The sequence below is a fragment of the Phoca vitulina genome, unplaced genomic scaffold (assembly GCF_004348235.1).
Source record: "Phoca vitulina isolate PV1807 unplaced genomic scaffold, GSC_HSeal_1.0 scaffold36, whole genome shotgun sequence".
Classification (NCBI taxonomy): domain Eukaryota; kingdom Metazoa; phylum Chordata; class Mammalia; order Carnivora; family Phocidae; genus Phoca; species Phoca vitulina.
The window spans coordinates 6,097,506-6,118,332 of record NW_022589739.1 but is presented as its reverse complement, the minus strand read 5'-3'; the positions used below and the strand labels follow the sequence as shown (position 1 = coordinate 6,118,332).

The 20,827-nt window shown below is 49.0% G+C and overlaps 1 protein-coding gene across 3 annotated transcripts in view; it reads right to left on the bottom strand.

Annotated features, from left to right (window-relative positions):
- GALNT18 (polypeptide N-acetylgalactosaminyltransferase 18) overlaps positions 1-20,827 on the bottom strand; it is a 353,506-nt gene that overhangs the window by 33,225 nt on the left and 299,454 nt on the right. For all 3 annotated transcript variants that reach the window (XM_032426923.1, XM_032426922.1, XM_032426924.1), the window contains exons 8-9: positions 19,086-19,223; positions 13,411-13,506 (exon numbers count right to left, since the gene is read on the bottom strand). In XM_032426923.1, coding sequence (XP_032282814.1) covers positions 13,411-13,506; positions 19,086-19,223 — 234 coding nt within the window. The remainder of the gene's footprint in view (positions 1-13,410; positions 13,507-19,085; positions 19,224-20,827) is intronic.

Genomic DNA, 20,827 nt, shown 5'->3' with positions numbered 1-20,827 from the left:
ACCTCCTCCTCCAAGGCCCCTTTGGAAATGCATGGGGATGGTTCAGTCCACACTGAGCCTACTGCTGGTCAGAGTCCAGGGAAGCTAACCATCCTGCACCGAGGAGGACAGGCCCACATAGTGGAGAACTGCCCCACCCAGAAACAGGAGCAAGGAGCAGCCAATGATGCAGCTCGCTGCTTGAGGGCCTGCCTTCGTGCAAAGGGCAGCAGAGCGCACACATCAGCTCTGGGGAAAGCTCCCCACTTCCTGCTCCAAACTGAAGGAGGAAGAGCCTTTGCAGGGTGGGGGGTGGACACTGTACCTAAGCGGTCCAAGAGCAGTGTGTCTCCTGAGATGGAAGGCTTGTAACTTATACTCTGTCCCTGGCTCACTGCTTGCACCCTGGGCACTCCTGCGTGCAGTTCCGTGGGACCCTCTCAAGTGGAAGTGTGAGTTGCAAAAGGATCCGGCGGGGAGTCTATGCAGCCCTGTCAATAGGAGAACTCTCTCTTGCCTGAGGGTTGAGTCAAATGGGAAGGCAGGCCGTGTCTGTGTGCCAGCAAGCATGGGGGCTGGAGAGGCCTCAATGGAAGGTCTCTCCTTCCCCACTCCTGTCCAACATGCCCCATAACAACTGGCCCTCATCAAGAAAAATACACACGATCTGGCTTCCATCCCAGTCGGGGAGGGTATACCTCTCCAGCTCCCATCCCAGGTCCCCACGAAAAGATACTGGGTCTAAAAGAAGAGATTACAGATCCTGCCAGATCTTATCTTTGCTAATAATAACTTATTACTAAAAATAATAGCAATTGCAGTATATTGACTGCGGATTTACAGGGTACCAGGCTCGGTGCTGTGCACCCTGTGTATTTCTCCACTTAATCCTCACAAAACCTCTATCAGGTGGGTGTTTTTAACTTCATTTTACAGAAGAGTCAGGCTTTGGGTGAAGGCTGATGAGTGGCAGATCCAGTGTGGCTGGGCAGGCTGCTAGGAGGTCTTTGTCAGGAAGACTACCTTCAATTACTCAAAAATCCACCAACTTGATGAACAGATTCCTGCTCTGTACCAGGCAGTGTGCTAGGTTCAAGGGATACACTGGAGGACAAGCAAGTGCCTGCCCTCAAGAAACTTATGATCTAGTGGTAGATCGTAAGCTTATTTGTTTAACAAGTAGACAAATTCACGATTAACCGCCCACTGTGCTTCTCATCACATTTATCTGTATACTGCAAGAGCTGTGAAGCAATCAGACAGGTGCAGAGATTTGAGAGTAACTCATGAGAGCACCTGGGATGGGGTGGTCTGGAAAGGCTGCCCTGCGGAAGTGGACTTCGGCTGAGACCTGAAGGGTAGGAAGTGGGGAGAACTGGGGGCCTTTGGATCTGATGCTTTGCTCCGGGAATGTTGAGACTAGATGTCTTCCAATGGGGAGATGGTTGCCCCAGTTCCTCGGGTGGAAGGGGGAATCCCAAAGGCCAGAGGCACATGTAAGGAGTCCTTATGCATCAAGCGAGAGCTGACCCACCTGTGTTCTGGGTCAGAGCCCCGGGTGATGGGGAAGGGCAGTGCCAGCTGGGTAGTATTTTCAAATTCCCTTCAGCCTAGTCTCAGGAACCTGCCATAGTCCCTTCAGGGAGGAAACTGCAAATCAGACTCAGTTTTCTTTTAGGTCCTAAGGAGAAGAGCATGCCTGGCGGTGGGCTAAATCCTCCCTCCCCTATGTGGTCACCGCAGCCTTTCTTCCTCCAGCAAGCACACTCTGAACACCTCCGAGGCGCGGGCCTTCATCATGCCACACCGTGGTGGCTAGTCCTGTGCCCAGAGAACTTCCTGAGAGCGGAGGCCACAGATCTGATGAAACCAGGGAGGCACTCCTAAGTCATGGCTCCGAGCATGCCCTGGCCGCTGGGCCACCAGGGGCCACCGCCTGGTGATCCTGTGACCCTTGACAAGTTACATAACTGCCCCGAGGCCCAGTCTCCTCCCGTGTACAGATGGGATAACAGCAGAACCCACTCCCCAGGGCTGCTGAGAGCAGTCGCGGAGATCATACACACAGAGCATTTACAGAGACGCCGAGGAGCACTAAACAAGAAACGTAGGCTGTTGTCAGTATTATTATCTCTAGGCAGACTAGCGAGCTCTCAAAAATGTTGAGAGGCTGCCCTTATTAGAAGGAAACCCACGTTACTGAGCCGGATCCCGTGCCAGGCTTGGTGCTGGGCACATTTGGGTGTGTTGCTTCATTTAAACCCCAGCCTCCATCCCATTTTACTGACCAGGAAGCTGAGGCTCGGAGCAGGGAAGTGATCTGTCAGAGAGCACAGAGCCAGGTCCAAGGCTGGATCTAAATTTAGCTGCTCTGATGCTGGTTCAGTGACCAGCCCCCACGCCAGAGGCCTGAGAAGCAAAGCTCTCCAAAGGCCAGGAGTGGAGGGCGGGCGGGAGGGGCAGCTCCCTGGGTGGTGAGCCACGACCATTTTTCCCAGGGCTGGCCCACTGTGGTGACTGCTTCTCCCCGGCCTGTGGGAGCTTCATAAAAGTCATGCAAAACTTACTGTTTGCCACTCTAATTGTGGAGTTTGGACATGAAGTGAAGAATGTAGCAGGTGGAATGAATAACAAATCAAGCGGCTCTTTTTTTTTTTTTTTTAGAACCGAAGCTTCAGGAACAGGGCAGAGTTCCCCTGACTCTCAGAGAGTAGCTCACAGCTGCGGCACCAACATCTGCGTGCTAACGTCCCCATCGGCGCCTCCCTGTGTTCCTGCACCCCCCCACTGAGCTGATGTGTCGGCTCTGAGTGCAGCCACCTAAAGGGAAATGGAGAGGGGCGGTTTCTGGAAGCAGGGTGCCAAACTGGCTGGCGCTCACCCACCCAGGGCAGGGACAAGCTCCAGGCTGCTAGCTGTGGGTGGGTCCAGGGGCTGTCTGTGATGGAGAAGGAGCCCTGTGACGGGTCACCTGGGCTGTGCCCTGGGAAGCATCTAGAGCCTAAGGGAGGCAGTGCCGGGAGAGAAAACAGCACCAGGTGATCAGCCTGCTCTTCCCAGCTGTGAGCCCCTTCTTCCACCCTGGGAATGGGTGCTCTTGGCTGTGACATAATTGCACTTACCATCATGTTCTGCACACTACGGGCCTGCACCTGCCACCCACTGGGGTGGGGACTTGGGCACACCTTTATGTCTTTGAGCCAACATCTTTGGGAATAAGGAGGCAACATGGCTTTAAGATGAAATGAATTGACACCTGGAAGGGGTCTAGGGAGACTAACACATACTAATTATACATATGGATATATAAATATAAAAATAAAATGTGTCTATTATATATAGATATATATGTAATATATATTACATAAATATAATGTATATCAATAAAATAATAACATAATAGCCTGTAGTTAAACTAGGTTTGAAGTTACAGATATTTGAGGTAAAGAGAAATTAAGTATCTTGTCCCAGGTGACATAGCTCATAAGTGCAGGGTCAGGGTTCACAGGCAAGTACCCGCCACGGGGCCCAGGACAGGCTAGTTCCTGTTCTTTAGTAGGGCTCTATGGAAGAAATGAGACTGCAGGCTGGGTTGAAAACAACGCCTTCACTCCTCACTGATGAGCAGACACAGAGCAGTGGGCTCCTGAGCCCTGGGATGCAGGCAGATAACATTAGGCACCTGATCTCCAGGGATGCTTCCAGGGCTGCAAGGATGAAGGGAGCCACTCCAGCCCTGGGGGTCCTGGGTTGGTGGTGCAGGGGTAGGGAGGATGACTGCAGACGGTCAGCCCTCCTCATCCCAGCCTCAAGTGTCACACTTTTTCATACTTGGAGAGGCCGCCCTCGGCATGACATCATAACACCCGTCATCACGTTCTAGGCACGGGCTTAGGTGTGGTCACATTAGGCCATTAGAGCCCTGCTGGCAATTCAGCTAGAGGTACCACTTAATCTGCCTCCTGTGGGAATGATGGCCCTGGAATTATGAGATGCCACAGCTCAGAGCCCAATGCATGAAGATGTGCAGATAACCATCTATGGCTCGGGCCCCGAATCATGCAGAGCTGGAGGTGTCAGCCGAAGTTTCAAGACTGGTTGAGGCTCCCCTCAAACTGTAGCCCCATGGGGGCACTGTACCGACGCTTGTCAGCTGCCGCTGCACACGACAACCACACACGAGGAGGCGCGCGGGGCCCAACGTCATCACGTCAGAACCAAGAAGTAAACTCAAGGAAGTTTTTCCAAACCTTACAGCCACTCAGTGCCAGGCATTCTGATGGACTTATAAACAAAATCCTAGAGAGGTGGAGAAACCTCCCACAGGTCACAGAGAAGCGGCTGGTGATCTAAATTCTTGGCGACAGAGTAAAACTTGCTCATTTGTGTCCGAGATGTTCCTCGACAGATCTGGGGGGTTGGTGCACAATCCACGAGAGGCCTCCGATGCCCCCTGCGCGGCCGCCAGAAGCTCCGTGGGCCAGGAGAGGAGACACGGCTCCGTTACAGAGCCCAGTGGGGCTGGCAAGTGTGTATGTATGCACGGCCGATGGCGAAGTTAAAACACGAAGAAGAAATTCCAAACCATTCCCAAAAGCAAAGGTACCAAAGTCCACCTATAATTCCATATTTTTCTTACTTTTATTGCACATACGACCTGATCTACCATGGCATTTGTCTCTGCATAAAAATAGAATACTTCTTTCAGCTCAACTCTAATCTTCACACTTAGAGTCAAAATGCACTTCCTGAAGCACAACATGGTGGCTTAAGTACTTCTAAAGCTTTAGAGGGAATTAAAGATCCTTGCATCTTCTTTCTTCCACAATCATGAATTTACCTTCCCATAGGAAACGTACTGTTTTCCCCCGTGCCTTCTGTAGTCGGGAAGATGCAGGCACGGAGAATGGGAGAAGCCCCCAGACCCTGCCTCGCACTGTCCATCCTGTTGCGCTCCCGAGAAGCTGGTTGGGGGCAGTAGGGTTGTATCATATGAACTGTCATGATCTAAGCGCCTGGCTCCCCCTCCAGACTGGGACTCCTCCAGGTCCGGGGCCTGGGCAAAGATGCCTTTGCCTCTCCCAATTCTTGGCATAAAGTAACACTCAGGGCATGTTTCTTGAATGAGCAAATGAATGAATGAGTGAGTGAAGGAGTGATTGATTAAATAGTCTGTGGGGAGACCCCATTGTTGTATTTTTTCCCAGCAGAAGACATTTTCCAGGCTGTTACACTAATGAGGGCTAATATTCTCAGTTATTTTGAGGATAGCTTGAAATTTGCTGCTAATTTAAATAAAATGGTTACATTTACTCATTAACCAATTAGCGTGCTTCCCAGCAGCTTCACCTCACTAATTTGATCAGTTACACCATGCTTTCTCTTACCCAGGGCCTTCTCTGCCAGCTGAGAATATCAACTGTATCAGAGTCAACTTTTTAAACAACATGTAAGCAGAATCTCTCAAAGGGTTTAGAGACGGATGTGAACCCAGCCCCTCTTTCCAGCCCACAGTGTTTTTTGGCCCCATTGGGCCCCACTATGAGTTGCCCTATGACACCATTCCTATCACTAGACCAAATTTGTTTCTTAAGGGAAATGAAACTTTCTAAACCATAGGGCCTTCTTGAAAGACAACCCGTCATATGTTTGAAGAACAAATGAATGAAACTGGAGGAGAAACCAGAAACCATAATACAGGCACCCTCCCTAGCCCCGTGGTTGCCAGTGAGCGGCAGCAGGCCTGGGCTCAGGCCAGCCAGCTCCCATCTCCAGATGCCATTTTCTTGTTTTCTTATTTGTCGGAGGTGAAACGGACTTAGCAAATATCTAAGTTTCCGTGGCAGAGATGGGCTTCCCGGGCACGCAGAAAACCCTAACTTCCCACATCCTTGGGGGCGAGCTAGCAGGGCCGTATGATTGGCTCTGGTGAACCGAATGTGAAGAGGAAGGGATGTGAGGCACTTTTCATCTGATGTGTGAAAGTCAGATTTCCAGTCACACTCTTCCCCTTTGGGGTGCTGTGAGTGGAACCGTGTACCTCAGAAATCCATATGTTGAAGTCCTAACCCTCCCCCCCACCAGTACCTCAGAATGTGACCTTCTTTGGAAATAGAGTCACTGCCGATGTAATTCGTTAAGTGAGGATGAGGTCACAGTGGAGGAGGGGGGACCCTAATCGGGCATGGCTGGCATCCTTATAACAAGGAACAGAGGCGTGCACGTCGGGAGAACACCACAGGTAGGGAGACTTGTTCCGTCACAACTATCATTCTTGGTGACCAACAACTCCCAGAAGCTAGCAGAGAGGCCTGAAACAGATCCTTTCTTCGTGCCTTCAGAGGGGGCACAGCCCTGCTGACACCTTGCTCTTGGACTTCTAGCTTCCAGAACTGTGAGACAATGTAATATTTCTGCTGCTTGAGACACCCAGTCTGTGGTCTTCTGTGGTGGCTGCCTTAGGAAATGGTACAGGGGCAAGTCCCCACGGTTCATCTGCAAGAGGATCTGATTCACTAATGGCCTGGAGAGTTCCTCCGCCTTTAGCCAACTTTGTGAACAGACGAAGAGAAATATCTCACACTTGGAAATAAGGCAAACTGGGAGAGGAAGTGGTCTACCCTTTTCACTACTATCCTGGGGCACTAACAAGCCCACCCAAGAGTATGCAATTTTCCAAGACAATTGCTTGACTTTGCTATTTCCTTTTTTTTTTTTTTTTTTTGCTATTTACCTTTTGATTAATACCCAGACACTAGGAAGTTAAATACTAACTTCCAGATTTCTGCCTGGGTAGTAAAGAGCACACTAAAGTCTATGATTTTATTTCCCTACAGGGCATTGACCACTTAGGTATCTAATCTAGCAATCTTATTCTAATGTTCTTTTTTAGAAAATGTCTGCAGATCCTGAGCTCCTCAGAGGCTCTCGGTACCTGCTTAACCTTCTTTCTAGTTCCCTTATGAATGAATCAACTAAGTTTTTGTCACGTGTCCATTTTAACTTGTTTAAGAATCACGTGTTACTTTTTTGAATTGACAAACTTGTTTGGTTAATGGTAAAGAGTTTTGAGGATTGTTTATTACCTGATTGATACAGATTCTTTCTGGTTTTAAAACCTCAAATAGATAAACTTAGAAATTTGAAAGTAGGAAACGAGGAAGGGAAGTGACTCTCCAAGTCTGCAGGATAAACTGGGCTAGTTTGCTGTCCTGCCTTCTTGACCTTTCTCCTCCTTCACTGTTCTTGGCTGTGGTTGGCTGAAAACCAAGGCATGCAGCTCAACTCTGGCCACACATGTAATTCTTAGGAGAGAGAAAAGTTCAAGTCCTAGCTGTGGTGAAGATTTGAGGATGAGAAAATAGAGAATAGTTTGCCTCCAGCAATAGAATGGGAACTTAATGAGGGAGGGACTTTTGTCTGGTTCATGACTGTTTCCCAGGGCCAAGAATACTCTCAGGTACATGATGGACTCTCACTGATTTATGAATTAAAAAGTCATAGAATTCCAGGGTGGGAAGGCCCTTAGGGATTTCTTAGCTTAAGAATCTACATGATATAGGAACCTTTCATAATGCCCCTGGAGCTCACCAAACTTGACTTGGACATCTCTGATGATGGAGAGGTCACAGTATCACCTGAGCCAATGACTGGGAAGAGTTTCCTTATACTCAGCCAAAAATCTGTGTCTTTATAATTTTGAAAGTTTTCATGTCCCTCTCAAATCTGCTCCTTTCCAGGCTAAACAATTCCCGTTCTCAAGGACATGGTCTCGAGTCTCTACCAATCTGGTAAAATAAAAGCCAATATCTAGGAAGCAGTGACCATGTCCCAGGCTTGTTGTCTCAATGCTTTATGTGCATCGATTTTTAAAATTCTTATAACAACCTTGTAAGATAGGTACCACTATCATACAGGTGAGGAAATTGAGGCATAAGGAAATTATGACACCTACTCAAGGAACCTGAGTAGTAAGTGGTCTGGCTGGGATTTGAACCCAGGCAGTCTGTTTCTTGATCACTATATATGGCCTCATCATTTGCCTTTCAACATTTTCAAGCCTCCTATCACATGTGATACGTAGGGAGGAATGTGTGAGTTTTCATAGCAGAGGTCAGAAAGACTGTCACCTGGGGCTGATCTCTACTCCCCAGACAACAATGGGAGGTGCCACATTGTTCCCCTGGAGCTAGAATCTTGAGGACATATATGTGGTGCACTGCACAACTACACGTGGCAGTCCCATCTGTGCACATATGACCCTCCCTGGTCTCTCCTTGGCCTCTGTGGCCATGGTAACAAGAGAGATTCTGCTGAGAGCTAGCTGCCGGTCAGGGGAAAAATGTCCCTGGAAATACATATTGAGGGTCTGATTTGGACCAAGTCTAGGAGATTCAGAGAATCCTCAGGGTCTGTATTTGCCCATAGTCCCCTTATGAGTTGTACCCTGACCTCATACTAAGGTGATATCCCTGAGCTCCTCCTTTTCTCATCCCCTCTATGAGCCAGCAAAGTTCTTAGGGGCCAGTAGATACCTGTGGGAAGGCTTCCCACTCAGAGGCTCTGCCTTATCACCCACAGCTTATCCCCTGCACCTGTGTCTATCTCTGGTGGATGGATGAACTCCACCAAGGACACACAGCCCATCTCCAGAGAACCTCATTCTCCCAGGCTCACTGGGCAGGCCAGACTCAACACGGTCCCTACACCACCCCATTCTGGGAAATGTTTGATCCGAGGTCCGTCTCCAGCCTCCTTACCTCTGGGCACTAACAGCCGTGCGCCTCAGCTACAGGCCTGGTGGTAGAGGGTAACTGGGCCGCCATGTTCCCTGCATAGCCCAGTCACATGACGACTGTGGCTTTGAGGAATGGGGAGGGGGACCCAAGTCTTTAAGACTTGCTGCAGATCTACATCAAGAAGCTGATTCATAAAGCACCAAGGGAAGGCAGCTCCCATCCTTCCTGGCAAGCACAGCACAGACTCACAGCTTCCCAGGCCAACAGAATTTCAGAAAGGAAGAATTGGAGGTAAGTGGATAGAGCTGGCAGAGCTGGGTCCAGAGCTGGCCAGCCCAGCTTCCCCATTTGCAGAGAAGAAGACAGGCCCAGATGAGATGAATCAGTGGTGCTAGGGACCAGAATCGTCATTACCTTTGGGTAGAGGTATTGACCAAGAGGAGGAATGAGGAAGCCCAGTGGGATGATGGGCTCGATCTGGATGGTGCCTACACAGTTGTCTACAAATGTGGAAATTCATTGAACTGTACACTTCAGATGTGTGTACTTTAGTGTAAAATCGTATCTCAATAAAAGAGTAAAACAAAATAAAGGTCCAGGGAGGGTTAAGGTGACATTGCAACTGTGTGGCAAGACCAAGCCTAGAACTCAGGCTTCCTGAAGCCCCCCCTTTCCCCTACTCCACTGCATTTTTGCTGCCCCAGAAACTCAGTGATGCTCCATTAGTCTATGGGTAGGCTGTGACCAGGGCTGGAATCCATGGCACATGGCGCATGAGGTTAAGGAAAGTCATTTCACTATGGGCTGGAGCTAGAATCTTGAGGGCATATATACTGAGCAAGGCTTAATGAGCAGTAATAATAGTATAGTACTATAGCAATATTATTAGCTAACACTCACTGAGCACTTACTATATGCCAGGCACTCTTTTAGATATTTGACATGTATTAAATCTTTACAGTAACCTTTATGCTATATACCATCATTAATCTGTATTTTACAGAAAATAAAATAGGCCCACATTTTAAAACCTTGCCCATTTAAAAACTTGGCAACTAGAGAATGTCAAAGCTGATATTAGGACACAGACAATCTGATTCCAGAATCCATGCTCTTAACCACAGGACAGACGGCCCCATATTGAATCATCAGCAGCTGGGAGACTGGCAGCCTTTGCTCAAACTGACATCCACCATCCCACAGAGGAAACACTCAACATTTGCCCGGTGGTCCAGATAAGCAACAACCCTGCAGATTTCCACACAGATTTGTTAAAAGCAAGTGCATTCACTGTCTCCTGGGCTGCAAGCATTAACAAGCTGGCAGGGAATTTACAAAAAGACCAAACTACTTGTGACCTGGCCACCTTGGCCCATACTCAAGAACAACGTGGGGATTTTCTGAGCTGAAAACTCAGGTGCCCAACTGCATTAATAATCAGGGAAATGCAAATTAAAACCACAGTGTGATATGGCTCTACACCTGCCACGATGTCTATCATTTGGAAATAATACAGATTTACAGAGAATACTAAATGGTGGCAAGGGTGTGGGGAACAACAAGAACTCTAATATACAGTTGGTGGGAGTAAAAATTGAGATAATTAATTTGGGAGACTGTTTCACTGTATATTGGTTGACCTGGGCTATCACAACAAAATGTCACCGGCTGGGTGGCTTAAACAACAGAAAGTCATTTTCACACAGTTTTGGAGGCTGAAAGGTCCAAGATCTAGGTGCTGGTACATTAAGTTTCTAATGAGAGCTCTTTTCCTAGCCTCCTAATGTCCTCCTTCTTGCTATGTTGTCACATGGCAGGGAGAGAGAGACAGAGAGACACGGAGCTCTCTGTGTCTCTTCTTATAAGGACACTAATTCTATCAGATCAGAGCTCCACCTTCATAACCTTATTTGACCTTAATTGCTTCCTTACTCCAAATACAGTCAGGATTAGTGTTTCAACACATGAATTTTGGGGTGATACAATTCGGTCCCTAGCATTCTGCCCCTGGACCCCCAAGTTCATTTCCTTCTCCCATGCAAAATATATTCATTTTATCCCAACAGCCCCCAAAGTCTTAAGTCATTCCAGCATCAACTCTAAAGTCTAAAGTTCAAATATCATCTAAGTAGCCTCTAATGTGCATGAGGCTCAAGGTGCGATTTATCCTGCGGCAAAATTTCTCTCCAGCTGAGAGCCTGTGAAATCAGATAAGTTATGTGCTTCCAAAATATGATGGTGGGATAGACACAGGCTAGACAAGCGCATTCCAGAAGGGGGAAGTTGGAAGGAAGGGGGTGATGCGTCTCAGACAAGTCCAAAACCTGGCAAGGCCAATTCCATTAGATCTCAAGGCTTGAGAATAACCTCTTTGTCCTGACGCTCTGCCCTCCAGGCCCACTGGGGTGGCAGCATCACCCCCGTGGCTCTGTGGAGTTGCCTTGCCTTTGGCCCTTTGGGGTGGCACTGCCCAAGCCGCTCCCTGCTTTGGTCCCACTCCTGAGGCACTGGGCAGGGCCATCCAGGCCCACTGAAACCAGAGAGGCAGGCCTACTCTTTGAGGAGACAGCCTTGCCCCTGGGGCTGTGGGGGGGCTGACAGCACTGATGATCTCTGAATGGCCTTCAGTATCATTCTTCCCTTTTCTTGAGGAAGAGGGCATGTTCACATGTCCGCCTTGTGAAAGCCAAGAAGTCCACCAGCTGGCCTTCATTCTGTCCTGCTCTCTCTTGTGTTCAGCCTGCCAGTTCTCTGCTGGGATAAGCCCATCTCAGTTTATGGTTTTTGCTGCTGAGATGGCCGATTGAGTCCATGAATCCTACCATGATCTCTTAACCAATTAAGGTCAAATAAGGTTATGAAGGTGGAGCTCTGATCTGATAGACGTGTTCAGCTACGCTCAGTGTTCTCTTCAGAACAAGCTTTCTCATTTTTTACAATATGGACAGGCTGAGTATTCTCCAGTTCTTCAAGTTAAGGTTAAATGAGATCATAAGGGTTGAGCCCTTATCCAATGGGATTAGTGTCCCTTCAAGAAGAGACACCAGAGAGCTCACTCATTCTCTCTCTCCCTGCTATGTGAGGACACAGAGAGAAGGTAACCATCTGCAAGCCAGAAAGAGCCCTCACCAGAAACCAAATCCACCAGCACTTTGATCTTGAACTTCCCAGGCACCAGAACTGGGAGAAAATAAATTCCTGTGGCGTTATGTTATGGCAGCCCCAGGAGACTAATATAGGCAGTGTCTGCTCAAAGTAAACATATAGCAACCCTATGACTAGCGATTCAACTCCTAGGTATAAATCCACAAGAGATGAGTGCATACATGTACCAAAACAAGTATGTTCATAGCAGCAGTATTCATAATACTCTCAGGTGTCTATCAGCGGTAAATATATAGTCAATATGGTATATTCATAAAATGGAATATTACATAGTAATAAAAATTACAACTACACGTAGCAGCACAGAGGTACTTTACAAATATAAACGATGAAAGAAAGAAGCCAACCCGAGAAAGCATACACCCTATAATCCTATTTATATAAAATTCAGAATCAGGCAATAATGCTCCTTTTATTCATCCAGGTGCTGGTTATGTGGGTGTGTTTGCTCTGAAAGCTCACTAATCTGTACACTTACAATTTGTCTATTGTCTGTACTTATGTTAGACGTCAATAAAAAGTTTACATAAAAATCGTCATCCATGAGAAATATCACAGTGTTGTAAGGATGAAGAATGAGTTGCTATACTGTGTGATGTGGGGATAGTGTGATCTGCTGACCTGTGACCGACCAGTCGGTGATGCCACAGCAGCTGGGCCCACAGAAACGATGAGCTGGTGGAGATCACAGCAGAAGTCCCAGCACCGTACGCCGGTGACACACACACACATCATGATTGCTTTTGGTTGTGTGTTGAGGCGGGTAATGACCCTTTTAAACACAGCAGTATAATTGCACAAATATACATATATTCTATACCATCTTTTAAAAAAAATCATTTGCACTACTGGAGGTCTGAAAATGTTGTCAAATCAGAACAGGTCAGTCTATGGCCTCCATGGGCAATGGTTGTCCATTGTACTTTGTTGAATAGGCCATTTCTCTTGTCTCTGTCTCAGCATCCTCTTTGGATATCTGAAACCTACGCTGTGACTGGCTAATTTTTCCTAGGATAACTTATTTTCCTGGTAGCTTCCCCTCATTCTCCACCAGGAGAAGGTCACATGAGCTAGAAAAGCTCTCGTGGCTATAAATTTTGGCTGCAGCTGTGATCTACTAAAGGGCAGAGCCCCAAAAGCCATGAAATGGCACTCTGAAGGGATTCTGAGATGTCAGGGAGCTCGAGGGACCCTTGGGTTCCCTCCTGTTTGGAAAGGGCATGATTGCCAGAACCAGGACTGCAGTTTACCCACAGTCTCTCCAAAGAAGGCAGGTGTTCCTCTTTAGAAACTGATCCTCTTCCTTGCTCCCCACCCCTGAGGATCCAGGCACGCCAGCATCTGCTATCCCAGCCTCCTTCCAGGTAAGGCAGGTATGACTCTCCCCTTTTAGTCATGAGCATACTCCTAACGAAAAGCGCCGGAGGCCCCTGGGCCTAGAGTCGCCATGACAGGAGTTTAACCATCTTTGCCCATACCGGACATACGTGAGTGCACCCCCAGCAGGGGGCTCTCTCAGGGAACTCACCTGGGGTGTCATCCCGTGGCAGATGTACACAATGGGAACGTTCTCTGTGTCTGGACCCTGATCGAGACACAAATCGGTCTTCAGAGAGTTCTGCAGCTGAACACCCGAGGAGGGGCGGCCACACCAGAGAGAAAGGAGCAGAGAAACAAATGCATTAAATCAGGAGAAGCCAGCATTCCACGGAGACAGGCTCCATTTCCATAATCAACCCGAGGCCCCTTGAATACTACGGAAAGCAGCAAGCACCAGCTTTTGCCAGGTATAAAGGTGCTGAGGGAAACCCAGCCTCCTGTGAAGGAGAAGCATTCTCATGTTGTTAAAGAATAAGCCAAGACAGTCTAGGTAGGAATAAAAGATACACGGGCATGAACACACAGAAAATGGTGCTAGGGTTTGCACCCCCTCCATTCTCACAGGGGTGGCACAAGGGCTTTCAATGGTCCCTGGATAGAAGTCTCTGCTCTGGAAGGTTGGGGGAAGTAGGTAACACGTTAGCTGCTTTCAGGCCTGACGTGTCCTCTGGGAAGGTCCTCTCTGGCCCCTGCAGATCCAGCAGTGGCTGGCCTGGCCCCAGTGGTGCCCAGGGGATGAGGATTCTCCAGACTGGGAGTTCTGGCAGGTGAATAAGAGAGGAGGGGGCCAAGGGGGTAGGAGAAGAGAGAGGTATCTCTTAACCTCACCTACAGGCACATAGCAATCAATAGAACCAATGCCTCACCATGTCAGGTAAGAAAGCCAATATTCAATGTCCCTTTCTGGAATAAGCCCCCTCCCAGCCCCTGGAAAGGACAGCTTACAGTCCCCATGGCCCTGGTCACCAGCCACAGCTGAGTACACCACGGTGGGCACCAACAGGCAGGTGAGAATGACTTAATAATTCTCTTTCTTTCTCTTGCTCGCCTCCATCCTCTTTCTGGAATGGAATTGTCTCGTCATCCTCTTATTCCGTGCTAGAACTCTCAGCGAGAGAGTTGGTGGTCCGTGGGTGGTGGCCACTAGAATTGTGAGGCCATTTAGATTGGGTCTGGGAGATCCGTTGGGCGATGCGTAAGCAGAGAAATCCAGCTGTGGCCGAGGAAGAGATGAAGCATGAGACAGAATGAGGGACATTGCGACCTACCATGGCTTCAGCGGCTTCCCAGCTCTAGTGCTCATGCCCAGCTGCACTTCAGTTCCTGTGCCCATAAGCGAGTTTGTGGCATTGTTACCCACCTTAAATTGAGCGAGCTTATATAGCTCTTGTTAGCAGCGAGGTGCTCTGTTTAGAACAGGAAATGGATATTGGAATTCAGGGAAGACCAGGGTGAAGGACCACAGGTGGGCCATCTATCCAAGGAGGCCAGAGACTGACAGCGGCTGGGCTTCCCTTGTCTTGACAACTTGTGGCAGGAATGCAGTGAGCCCAGCGAAGCGGTGCCAAACGGAATGACCAGAGGCACATGTGTGCTCTAGGCATACCCCGTTCTTGACAGGGGGCAAGGAACAAAGTCAAATTCTTTTCTCTTGAGCTTCCTCTCCTCCACCAGGTGAAGGAATCTCAATCCCAGACTTGCGGTTTGGAGGTTCTTTAGAATTATAAACATGTGCCAGCTCCCTGGGCAGAGGCCCCAGAAACATCTCTGCAGCAAATCCTCTTTTATAAAACAACTACGTGGCTTGTCTCGGTGAGGGAGCATATGTCAACACACTCTGGACTTTTCCTGCAGCCCACAGAGAGGCGGGTGTCACATCTAAAGCCGAAAACTATAATCCATTAGCGAGATCTGCTAACTGCTATCACAGAGAGAAAGGTCCAGAGAGCCCTGATGTCAGCCTTGGCTTTCCGCCAGGTTCTCAAAGCCATCCTCTGGGTGAGGAGGTAGGTGGTGCCTTTCGATAAAGTCCCCCCAGCTCTGTGTCATCTCTGCCCCGTGAAGCAGGTGGTCTGTTGCTGTCGGGACAGACAGGCTGGGACGGAATCCTGGCTCCAGCGGTGTGGTCTTGGATGAAGAACACAACTCCTTCTTGTCCACTTTCTTCTATCTAAAGTAGGGATAGTACTGGTGCCTGCCTCATAGGATTGTCAGGAGGAGTAAGTGCAACCATCTCCACAAGTAGGGAGCACAGGCCTGACAAATGGCAAATGCACAGTAATTGTTAGCTGCTCTTATTACTGCCATGACCTTGCTGACAGCCATTCAGGACAACTGGCTATTTTGGCCTCATCTATGCGTCAGTGACTGAGCTAAGCGCTTGCCACGTGTCACCCCCCCTCATCCTCAGAAGAACCCGGCCAGGTCGGTGATCTTCTCTCTTTGAAGGATGAGGAACTGTGGCGTGGCAAGAAGGTCTGCCTCCCCTCCCTGTCTGTGATGCCGCTCCCGGGGCACGGACCCTTCCCCATGTCGCCTCTCCTTACGCCTTCTCTTTGTCTGGCTAAATCCTCCTCCTCCTTTGGTTCTCAGCTTCTCTGTCACTCTGGAAGTCTTTCCAGACCCAAGCCTGGGTGTCAGGCCATGGCCCCGTGCTTCACCAGCACCTCCATTTCTCTTATTGCTGTGCTTAGCATGCTCGGTTCCAGTCCCTTCTTCTCGTGCCTGTCTCCCCTGTCTGACCAGGCTAGGTCTGAGTCTTTCTCATCGTCTCTGACACCAGCCAGCCCCGGCACACGGTAGACAGTGAATATACACATGGAATGAATGAATGAAGACAACGAACAAATGAATGGCATTCCCAAATGAATGGCGTTGGCAAGTGGACAAGTGGCAAGTTCTTCCCATCATGCAAATGGTGACAATCTTAAGACTGTGAAAAATGCCCCAGGAGATGGTATGACTATAGCTTTTAAGGTTTTGTAAATTGTTGAGATTGCACAGAGATTAAGTGGCAAAGCTAACATTCCAGAAGCCGGGCATGTCTGCTTCTAGATGCTGCTCCATCTCTGCTGTCAGCACTAGAGCTGGGATTAATCCAAAGACCCCACTTCTTGGACACGGGGCTCAATGATCCAGGGGAAACCCACGCCCACACAATGGGGCCCACAGGAGTCATTAATGGGACCTGTTAGTGGATTAATGGGCTGGGTTATAGACGACCCTGGCCCCACTGAGAGTCCCGGGAGGTTATTTGACCTGAGCAATGTAGTTTGGCATAAGTTGGAATGGAAAAAGTAAAAAGAAACTCTACCCCTGAGAAGACCTCTGGTCTCTGCATTTCAGAATAAAAATAATCACCAGGAAGAATGATTCAGCCTCAGCAAATCCTCTTGCTCTTGCGGCTACATCTTGCTTTGCCCATCTTCACCCTGTTGCCCCCATTAAGAGTTCATCATGCTCCTTGACAGGTAGGCGTGGCTCTGCTCTGTCAGAGGCCAGCCTGTGGAGGAGCCAGAAGGGAGGGGAGGTTGGCTGGGCCCCGAGCAGTGGCTGGCGGATGAACATACAGGGGGTCAGAGATCTCCGCCTGCCCCAGGATGGCTAGCACGGCTCAGTCCTTTGGGATGATGAGAGTGGCTTTTCAGCCCATCAGAGTAAAAATAGCTCAAACTATGGACTCAGCCAGATCCACATCACAGCCCTGTATATGCCACTTACTATTTGATCAGCTAAAGGTTTCTGGGTGTGGCGGTAAGAGGGTTACATGGTAAACCTGTTGTACGTGTCATTAAGATGAGACCCCCTTGCTTGGAAGACAAGAATGCCTTTGGCCAAGACCCAGAACTGCAATGGCCACACACACACACACACCCCTCCACTGTTGCTTTCCCACTGTGGCTAATACTGTTCAGCTACAGCTCACAGCCTGGTGAGAACATGAATCAGAAGCTGGTCCTGGCTCACAGGGGTTTTGGGCTAATGGTTGCTCCAGAGCCACAGCAGCATAACCATCCTTTCTGGATTGGGTCCAACCATGGCCAAGCATCATACACAACTTGCTATGGGCAGAGTTTGGGGGCACCAGTAACAGCTGTGTCCTCAGAAAGACTCTGGGGTGCGGGGGAGATGGGGCTGATGGGCACTTCACAGCCCAGTGTGTTTCCATGGGGACAACAGGATATGGAGTTTCAGGTAATAGCTGGGTGGCACCAGCTGAGAAGTTTTCTGGCACCCAAATTACACCAGCCTGAGAAGTAGAGAGGGAAGGGGCCACTGAGTGATTTCCTCAGAACGTGTCAACCGTGCCATGGAAATTCTTGTGGGAGGATATGATTCCTTCCTACAGGTTGGCCTGCTAGACAACACAGGTCTGATGGGGGGTGGGGGGATTCCTGGGATCCTGGCTCTGTGTCCTGTAGAATTCTAGGATGTCAGAGTTGGGAGGCCCGCAGAGAACATGGAGGCCAGTCCTCAGCTAGCATTCTTCTTCCCCTCCCAGGCAGATGCTCTGCCCATTATACTCCTGCTGAGGCAGGCCTTGAACTCGGTTCTGACCAGAGCTTATCCAAGGAAGAAGCCGCAGTTCTTCCTTTGAGTTTCTTCCTGGGATATCAAAAAGGTCTGAGGGGATACTCTCCAAAGGGAGGAAGCAGAATGATATCAGAAGCTGATGTCTTAGACTCAGTTTCTCTGCTGATGACCTATGTGAACGTGGGAAGGTCACTTTGCCTTTCTGTTTCCCCATTTGTAACATGGCGTCAGTAATCTATGTAGTTTTGAGGGCTTATAACTGTCAGCAGAAAACCTCCATGTGTTCAGGAAGCAAAAGCCAGGTGAGATATCAAAAAACAAACAAAAAAAACAAAACAATCAGGTATCATTGAAAATACTTTAAGAGTTGAATGGTCCTGGGAACACTGGAAGAATAGTAGAGTTTATCATATTCAAAGCATTTTAACCTTAGACAGAACATACAAATTGTCAGGATATATAAGATATTTATATATCTTAGACTTTTTTCTACTCTAGGAGCACAGTATTATTTTGCCCCTTATTTAACAGAGGAAGAAACCAAGGCCCATAGATGTTAAGACACTTGACTGACAAGTGGCTTGGTCAAGATTGGAACCAGGTCTGTCTGGATCCAAACCCTGTGCTCTGCTTTCCTTCGAGGTGACTGCTCTGTGCCAATCAATAGGTGGTCCTAAAACATCCCTCAAAATACAGTGAACTCAAGAAGGTTGTGTCCCAGAGCTCCTTTTCTGGAGGCCGTGTGTGGAAAGCATAAGCCCTTAGCCAGCGGAGGCATGCAGGCTGGTTGCTAGAACCTCAGGTACCCATGCTGGGGGAAGAGTGGGTGTTCGTTATATTACCCTGCATGTCTGCCCTAACTGCAGGTTTTTGTTTTATTAAGTAGAACATGCAGGTTTGAGGCTAGAGCTAAATTGTTTAAGACTCTAAAGGAGAGATTTAGAACAAGGGAACAGAGAGGTTCGGGCTATGACACCAAAGACTGCCTCTTGTCTACTGGTCTACCAGAGGCCCCACATGGGAGGCTGCCTCTGGTCCACTGGTCTACCAGAGGCCCCACATGGGAGGCTGCCTCTGGTCCACTGGTCTGCCAGAGGCCCCACATGGGAGGCTGCCTCTGGTCCACTGGTCTGCCAGAGGCCCCACATGGGAGGCTGCCTCTGGTCCACTGGTCTACCAGAGATCCCACATGGGAGGCTGAAGGCTCCTTCTGTCCTTTCCCCTGACTCTAGTTCTCTGTCTGGCCTTGCTTGCTGTGTCTGCATGAAGCCCCAGGGGGCTGCTCCTTACCACCCCGTAGGCAACGATGTCTGAGTACATCCTCATCTCTGGGTACACGCTGACCAGGTACCACCGGAAGGTCTTGCACTGCAGCTGTTTCCTCAGAGCCTTCCTCGCACTGATGTCCCCGATGTCGATCCCCGAGTCCTGTATGGGTATGCAAATGCAGAGCTCCAGCCACCAGCAGGGTGCAGCTTCTCCCCAGACCTCCCCGCCCAGGTTCCTGGACACTGTCTAGTGAAGGGAGGACATGGGGACTTAGCTCATTCATTTCCTGCATGTACGTAACCCCATGACTGTCCCCATGTGGACAATGGAACATGAGGACAGCACTGATGGGGAATGTCATCCAAGGCCATTGAAAATAAATTAAAAAAAAAAAGAAAAAGCTGGGGCCCAGGTGTAGGTGAAAGATACCGAAGCATACATTTGGAGTGAGGTTTTTTCTATCTCATGATATGAGACGAGAGGTTCTGAGCTGTGTGTGGCGGGGGGGGGAGGGAAGGGGGAGAGTTGAAGATGGAGTGATACTAATTCAAATACCATTCCTAACCATTGTAACAGCAAAGGCTTGTAGAGCACTTGCGAAGTGCGAGGTTCTGTTCTGCATGAGACCTGCCTGTGTGCTTCCAATGATGCACAGCAGCCCATTTACACCTATAGGGAGCACTGTTTTACAGATGCCGAGGGGAGACAAAGAGAGCTTCAGCGACCTCTTGCCCGAAGTCCCACAGCTGATAAAAGGTGGAGCTGAGATTTTAACCCCATCAACCTGGGTCTAGAGTTTGCACTTTTAACGTATGCTCTGCATCTGGAAGAGCCTGCCCTTCTGCCTCCTAAGACCCAAGTTTTTGTGGGAGAAGCAGACCCTCTCTCAGCTTGGGGGTCTTAGTGTAGAGAGTACTTGTGTCTGCCACTTCTGGGGGATATCAGAGAGGTGGCCCCTGAGCCATCACAGTATAGCAGGCAAGGAGTAGTAATGGAGACATGGATGTGTCCTTGAGTTAGAGAGAGGGAGAAGCCCCCACGTTTCTCGTGGTCCCAGAGCAGAGGGGAGAACATGGAGTCCCTGGGCCTGCATACCAGCCATTGGACAGGGCACAGAACCAGCTGAAGAAGAGCTGATGCCACAGCAGAGGACGGCAAGGAGTCTCTGCAGCTGGGGATCAGAAGGAGACTCAGTGACATCTCAGAGGATGACACCATGGAGCCGGGGACCAGCTAGGTCCTGCGGTATCTCACGAGACACTAGCCCAGAGTGCAGGGAGGGGAGGACGGGGAGACCTACAGTTCTCTCACTGATGCCACAGCTCGTGCGCTGGCTGTGTGAACCCCCGGGTTCTAGCATCAACTAGGGGTCAAGTTCCTGGGCTTGGGAAGATAATGAAATGGACAGAGTTTACATTTGAAGCGTCTGAGAAAAATCACAAAGATGGCTGATGCCCGTATGTGCATGTAATGGGAACAAAATATTTGGTATTAGATCATGGGGTCTCGAGTAACAAACAGAAGAAATACATTTATTTTTGCCTACCAGAATTTAGGCAATATAAGAATTTGAACCTGCTATGGCCCAAAGGTTTAAGTTACAAACTGTAAAGGTACAATGTCAGCGAGGACCTACCTTCTGAGGAGGTCTTGATGGCCTCATCTATGATTTGCCTACTCCTCGGCTCCTGCCCAGAGCCCTCCCAGCAACTGCTACTTGGTTTTTCTCTGCTGGATTCAGGAAACATGTTCAACTGATCTCT